The 7,369-nt window shown below is 46.6% G+C and overlaps 1 protein-coding gene across 1 annotated transcript; it reads right to left on the reverse strand.

Annotated features, from left to right (window-relative positions):
• Nucleotides 1-803: 803 nt before the first annotated feature.
• Nucleotides 804-7,168, reverse strand: LOC137302234 (probable G-protein coupled receptor 139). Its single transcript, XM_067971888.1, has 3 exons — nt 7,074-7,168; nt 1,706-2,633; nt 804-959 (listed from the first exon to the last, which is right to left on the reverse strand). The coding sequence occupies exons 1-3, from the start codon at nt 7,166-7,168 to the stop codon at nt 804-806; spliced, it is 1,179 nt and encodes a 392-aa protein (XP_067827989.1).
• Nucleotides 7,169-7,369: the final 201 nt, after the last annotated feature.

The following is a 7,369-nucleotide window of genomic DNA, read 5'->3' on the forward strand; positions in this document are numbered from 1 at the left end:
TTCTCTTTCTGACTGAAACTTGTCTGATGAGTGGTAACACTGTCATACAAGGTACTTTCTGAATCCTCACTGCCTGTCTGTACAATTCACCTTCTCCCCCTAACCTCTGTGGTGTTGCCGTGGATTTCTTCCAAACACACATTGGCCTCACCCCTTCCTGCTTTGTCAACATCTCTTCCTTTGAGCATTATCTCTGGACTCCTCCTCTTCGATCACCTCCCTGCCGATCCCCATACCCCGCCCTCCCATTGCTCCACTGATCAGATCTCATTGACTTCCTTTGGTTTCCTGACCCTCAACACATTCCCTATAAGTCCCTCCAAGGTTTGCCTGTCCTACCTCTGCAAACGCCTCCATCTCCATGTCCCACACTCTTTGATCCTCCAACACTGGCCTTCTGTGCATTCACTCATTCCTCGATTCCCCTTCTGCGGCAGTGCCTCCAGCTAACCCGGCTTTACTCTCTGTTAATCCCTTCTGAGTGACGGAAACTTCATCTACTCCTGTGAAATTCCTCCATCGACTATTCTAACTGAGTCATTGGCCTGATTTTTAAAAAAAGACTTAACGCCTGTTTTGAAACATCAACAGACCTTCTGCGCCTGAATGATTCCGTGTTTCATGTCCACAAGGAGTGTGAGAGGTTGCAGCCCCTGTTCCACTATTTAAAGGGGCTGCTCCACAACTTCTGGCTGCGCTTCAGTCCCACGCTCCTCATCTTTGGCCACCGGGTGAGGAGGAGGGTGGGTCAGTCGGAGGATCTCCTCGTGGGCCTGTCCAAGGTGGCCATCCACAGGTCCAGGTTAGACGGGGCCCGTGGGGGCGGTCGCTCCAACTGTCGGCCTCTCTTTTGCAGAATACTCCGCGCCTGGGTGGCCCTGGAGATGGGGCACGCGGTGTCTGCCGGTTCGCTTGGGGCTTTCCGCGACCGGGGGGCACCGCAGGGGCTGGAGTGCATCCTGGACCGATATAATAAAATTTAAATTTGACGCTTATTTTGGGTTTTTTGGTTTTTCTGCACAGGAACTCACCCTAAACCCCGCTTCTTGTAAAAGGGAGGCCTAAAAACACAAAAAAACTCAAAAAAAATCAAGCGTCATTCTGACTGCACTTCCAGTAAACACTTCAGAACCGAGCTGAGTGGAGGTCTGAGCAGAGCAAAACGACAGCCCTTGCCTGCCTCCTGAATCCGGGAGAAGGCAGAAAAAAAACCCATCAGTGATTCCCAGACTATTGAGGACCAACGGCAGTTAAAATATCACAGACACGGAGTTACAGGAATGTTTTAAGGGGGCCCAGAAATAGTTAAAAGAGAGAATTAACCCCACAGATGCTGTAGGCGGGGCTCGATTATTAGTCCGGTCCGGTGGATACTAATATCCAGTCGCTAATTCACAGCCCTTCCTCCGGACAATTACATTTCGGGTCAGACTCCCTGAGGACGTGTTTAAAAAATGATCTGAATACAGGAACATGTTTTGATAATGTTACTGTCTGTTGCTTTTGCTCATTTTTTGTCGGCTGCTGTAAAATTAAATTTTGATCTAACTTTTGAGAAGAAATGTGTTTAAAGGAGATATCGTTGGCCCTGATGCTGAGTCCCTTTGGTAAATTGAGGTGATAATTGTGATCTGGAATTGAGTTGTGATGTTGGGAAGTCAGTTCCAGCTTCACTTCAGCCATTTTCCTCATTTGACCAATTTACCATTAGAGTAAACGGATATTTAATCACATTGAGCAGCTCCTCTCTGAACTTACTCTGGGTCACTGTGTAAATGGCCGTGTTCGTGCAGGAACTCAGAAGCTGAAGCAGAATTCCCGCTTGTTCGAAGGTTGCAAAAGGGTTAAACAAAGATCGGCGGTTAAAGACACCTGAAATTCGATAATATAAAAAATATACGACCGTTGTCATCCAGAGCAGGATAAAACTGCCGGATATGGCAAAAAGTAAAACGATGGACCTTCTGCGGTTCTTCATCTCAGGGTCCTTGTCATTCTCACCATTGCTGAGGTCCCGGAGGCTCCTTCGGGCCCGACTGGCCACTAAAATGCGTCTGACGGTGAGAGCATTAAACAATAAAATCAAACAGAATGGAAGCAACGGGGTTAACAGCTGTTCAATCCAAGAAAATGCGATCCATGTGGGTAGAATATAAAACTGTGATGATACAAGGCAACCCCGTGGTATATTGTTAACAGTAGGGTAATGAATATACACGAAGGGCCGGGGAATATTCTTTAAACCGAACAGCGCGCTCAAAGTCACGATAATCACAAGTGAAGTTTTCTCGGTGCAATATTTTGTTTTCAGCTTCTGACAACTAATGGCTACAAAACGATCAAAGGTAAAAGCGACCGTTAACCAAACAGAACTGTCTGTGGCAGTAGGAGCCAGGAAGAGAATGAATCTGCAAACAGGAGTGTAGAGCAGGAAAGTGTCCCGCCAATAAAGATGAGCAATCCGATATAAGATCACATTACAGACAATCACCAGGAGATCCGCCGTCGCCATGGCCACCAGGTAGCGAGTGATACATTTGGAGAGACCGCACTTTCCACGGGACAGGATCACAATCGCCAGCAAGTTCACTGAGAGAAAGAGAGAGAGAGAAACAGTGAAATCACTAACCGGGCTGATCAATGAGCTCTCAGTTTAACCGATGTACATGGGCTATGATTGTGTTTATTTATTGGTTTTTCCCCTTGGCTTCTGCCTCCTGGTCCGAAGGAGCAGCTCATTCTGGGAGGTTCCTTTCGGGTGACGGTGGCCCCGGGATCCCTCACCCAACAGCTGAGTCCTCACTTGTGATCCTTGAGATTAAGTTTATTTTGTCGATTCCGACACTGGGAGGTCCGCGGGGCAGAACGTCACCAACTATGAAAGTGAAAGGCGACAAGATGAGATAAATCAGGAAATACAGACAAGGTGACTCTGGATTTGGCTTAAATCGTAATACGGGGGGAAAACCGAATGATTTGACCCACACAATACCAGAGACTTTGATTTTAGAAAATACATTGAAAACACGAGCCTGGTATTGAGTTGCTGCCCGTCATCTTTCAGTAATTAATTAGATGAGGTTTCCAGTGGAGTATTGTGAATGCATCATGACACAATATGTCAAGGAATTTAATTCTGTAACGTGCTCCAGTTATAACCAGGTCCAGTCTTTATATCTCAGCACAAGGCGTGAACAAAACAAAGGACAGTCGGATCCTCGGAATAAGAGATCGATCCCAGGAGCCGCGCGGTATAAGAACAAATCACCGCCAACTCTCACTCATGGTCTCCAGTTAATCCCCCTCCCGAACCAGTGTCAAGACTGGTTTCCCCACTCTCCACAATAACACACATGGACTGAAGTATACAGTCATCGTCATTCAACTAGTCCAAACAATACTTTAAACATCAAATACATCAAAAGTCCTGTGAAGCCATTTTGCTGAAATATAATTATGATCTGAGAGGAACATTTGACGGGAACACAAGATTGTACCTTCGAGTGAGGAGGACGGTTTCTGTCACATGTTTTATTTATCTGATGCGTATTCCGTTTGTTCCCGCTCCTTCTATCCTGAAGACACTGACTCATGCCGGGATACACAGCCGCAATTTGCTCTCCGGAACCCCAGGCGATCGGTCCTCGGGAAACACGACAATCTCACCCGGTCCTTCCTCACCCGATCTCCACAACAGGCGCGCTTTCACCAGGAGGCAGTGGATTACACTCAGGACTGTGCGCCCTGCCTGTTTTACCCCTGCCTGGCCAGGGAGCACCAAGGACACATTTCGACCCCAGACTCGACAGTTCAGCACAGAGCGAGGGTGAGTTACTCGGTGCATTGACCAATGGGACAAGGATGGAAGTTTTAACTGTATCACAAAACGGTGAAGAATAACATTCCACATTTACCAGGCTCAGAGCACAAACAGCAATATAGTTAAACATTCTGTTATTTACACCGGACGTGCTGATAATGACTTACCAGGTACTCCAATTGCTGCCAGAACAGGATAATAAATGAATTCTATCTCCGTAAATCGCGACAAACGCATTTCTCTGTGGAGACAATGTCTTTCGGTGCTATAAAGAGGTATGTGAACTGCGATAGTCAGGTAACGAAGTTAAAACAGCGAGATACTTATAGTGTAAATAAACCCCGAATGGGACAATTAGGTCGCATCCCGACTGACATCACATATTACTTACAGACTCCTGAACAAATAAGTTTTGGTCCCATCTGACCTTTGACTATCACACTCATTAAGGTGACAGAACATTACACATCGACCAGCTGAGTAACCTTTTGGAACAATGAATTGTACAATGACAGAGTCACAATTTCTAAGTTTAATAAATTACATGAAGATTGAAACCAACAGCACACAGTGTATGTAATATCGAAACCCAGTTCACCAATGTAACATTTTTACTTGAATCTTCTGTACTCCCATTCCCAGGCCGGTCCTGCTATTCCCTGTCACCCTACGATGTAATTTAGCACAGTCCTTGTCACCTTGTTTCACTCATTCCCCCTCTTTCTGTCTCTCTCAATGTCCAGGCCTCTCTCCCTCACACACACTCCTTTTACTTGACTCCCAAATTTCTCTCTCTGTTAATCTACCTCTTTTATTCCCTCTTTCTCTGGAACTCCATTTTCTTCCTGATTTCCTCTCTTTCTGGCTAACGGTAGTTAACTCAAAATGATTTTTGAGACTGAGATTGATAGATTTTTGTTCAATGAAGATATCAAGGGATATGGATCAAAGGCGGGGAATTGGAGTTGAGGTACAGATCAGCCATGATCTGACTGAATGGCGGCACAGGATTGAGGGGCTGAATGACCCACTTCTGTTCTTATAAGATAATTTTTCACATCTTTATTATTGGCCGCAACTCACACTCTGGGCTCAAACGAGTTGTTACTCACTCTTTTCTGCCAGCTGGTGGAATTTACGTTAAAGTCTGGCTGATCTCTGCACCTCAGTGAAAGACAGAGCCAAGCATAGTTCTGGGAGCCTTTGCGACTTGTCTGACCGCTGCAGGCAGACCACAGCTCTTAAAGGGACAGTGCACCAAAAATCCAGAACCACAAGCTGAAGGGAAGCAAGCAACAATGTCCCGACAGGTCACTCAGCAGCTGGGCAGCAGCTCATGGCCTAGTGTTTGACGACAGTCCTTTTATCATTTACTCTAAAACCCGAGTCACTCACAACATTCTAGAAACACTCAGCGAGTCGGGCCCCATCTGTGGAGAGAACAGACCAATTAACTGAGATCTCAATGAGATGAGGAACAAGACACGGCCCCCTGTGAGAAACAAAGAACTTGCATTCATATAGCACCTTTCACATCCTCCTTTAAGACACTCCTTAAAACCTGCCTGTTTGACCGAGCTTTTGGTCACCTGTCCTAATATCTCCTTACGTGGCTCGGTGTCAAATTTTGTTTGAAAATCGCTCCTTTGAAGCGCCTTGGGACGTTTCACTACCTTAAAGGCTCGATATAAATGCAAGTTGTTGTTGATGTTATTCACGGTGAGATTGTGCGTTTCATTTCTTCCTCATTATTGTGGTTCTGACATTGAGGTGAAGAGTGACAGAGAGCAGATTTTAAAACCGTTGGAATATCAGTGAAATTAAATTGTGGCAAGTGAGAAACTCCAAGTCAGTTTTGCTCTGTATTTCCTGCATCCAATATTGCAGATAAATGAAAGTGAAGCTTTTGAAGGCAGAAAGTTTAATCGCCCCGTCGGAGGAATTGAACCCCTGTCTTTCCACGTGACAGGCGAAGATACTCATCACTATACTCATGGAAAAGGCCATCCCTGATCACTTCCTTGTATCCCTCTGTACCCACATCCCCCTTCCCCCTCCAAAACCCACTTCCTTCTGTGTTCGCCCATCAAAAAACCCCTCCCCCCAAGTCACTTACAATCACAATTTCAAAGTCCCAACTGTCCAGCCTTTGGCCCTCCATTCACCACGACATTTCTGCAGCGACCGATCTGCTCAATCACACTCTCACCTCCACTTTTGATGCGGTTGTCCTCGTTAAAACCATTACTCTCTCTCACACTGTTCGGCCACCCTGGTACAGCTCTCGTCTCCTCTCCCTTAAGCCCAAGGGAAAGGGTACGGTCGCATAGTGATTATGTTACTGGACGAGTAATCCAGTAGGCCCGGACTAATAATCGGGAGTCATGAGTTCAAATCTCCACCACAGGAGCTGGGGAATTTAAAATCAGTTATTTAAATAAAATCTGGACTGAAAAGCTACTGTCAGAAATGGTAACCATGAACATACCGGATTGTCATAAAAACCCCTCTGGTTCACTAATGCCCCCCTGAGGGAAGGAAACATGCCGTCCTCAGACCAATAGCAATGAGGTTGATTCTTAACAGTTCTCTGAAATGGCCGAACAAGCGACTCAGTTGCACAATCCCGCTACGTAATAAGAATAAAACAATACGGGCCACACGCACCGAACAAGGCTCAGGCAATCCAAGCACAGTCGACCCTACGAAGTTCACCTCACGAACATTAGGGGACTTGTGCCAAAATTGGGACAGCTGTCCCAGAGATTGGTCAAGCAACAGCCTGAAATAGCGACACTCACAGAATCATGCCTTTCAGCCAAAGCCCGAGACTCCTCCATCATTATCCCTGGGTATGTCCTGACCCACCAGAGGTGGCAGCACAGTGGTATACAGTCAGGAGGGAGTGGCCGTGACAGTCCGCAACAGTTGACTCTGGACACCATGAAATGTCATGGTTTCAGGTCAAACAAGGGGAAGGAAAGCTCCTGCTGATTCCCACTTACCGACCTCCCTCAGCTGATGAATCGTTACTCCTCCCTGTTGAGCACCACTTGGAGGAAGCAGTGAGGGTAGTAAGTGTACCGGATGTACTCTGATTGGGGAAACCTCACTGTCCATCACCAAGAGTGGTTCGGTAGCACCACTGCTGGCCGAGTCCTGAAGGACATAACTGCCATACTGGGATTGTGGCAGGTGGTGAGAGAACAAACATGAGGGAAAAACCTTTTGGACTTCGTCCACATCAATCTACCTGTCGCAGATGCATCTGCCCATGACAGCATTGGTTGGACCGACCACTGCATAGTCCTTATGGAGACGAAATTCCGACTTCACACTGTCCAGCATATTGTGTGGTGGCCGTGCTCAATGAGATAGATTCAGAACAGATCTATGCAACTCCAAACTGGGCATCCATATGGTGCTGTGGGCCAACAGCAGCAGCTGAATTGTATTCCACCACAATCTGTAACCTCATGGCCCGGCATATACCTCACCCTACCATTACCAACAAGCCAATGGATCAACCCTGGTTCAATGAGGGGTGTG

This window comes from Heptranchias perlo, chromosome 35 (genome assembly GCF_035084215.1).
Source record: "Heptranchias perlo isolate sHepPer1 chromosome 35, sHepPer1.hap1, whole genome shotgun sequence".
Lineage (NCBI taxonomy): Eukaryota > Metazoa > Chordata > Chondrichthyes > Hexanchiformes > Hexanchidae > Heptranchias > Heptranchias perlo.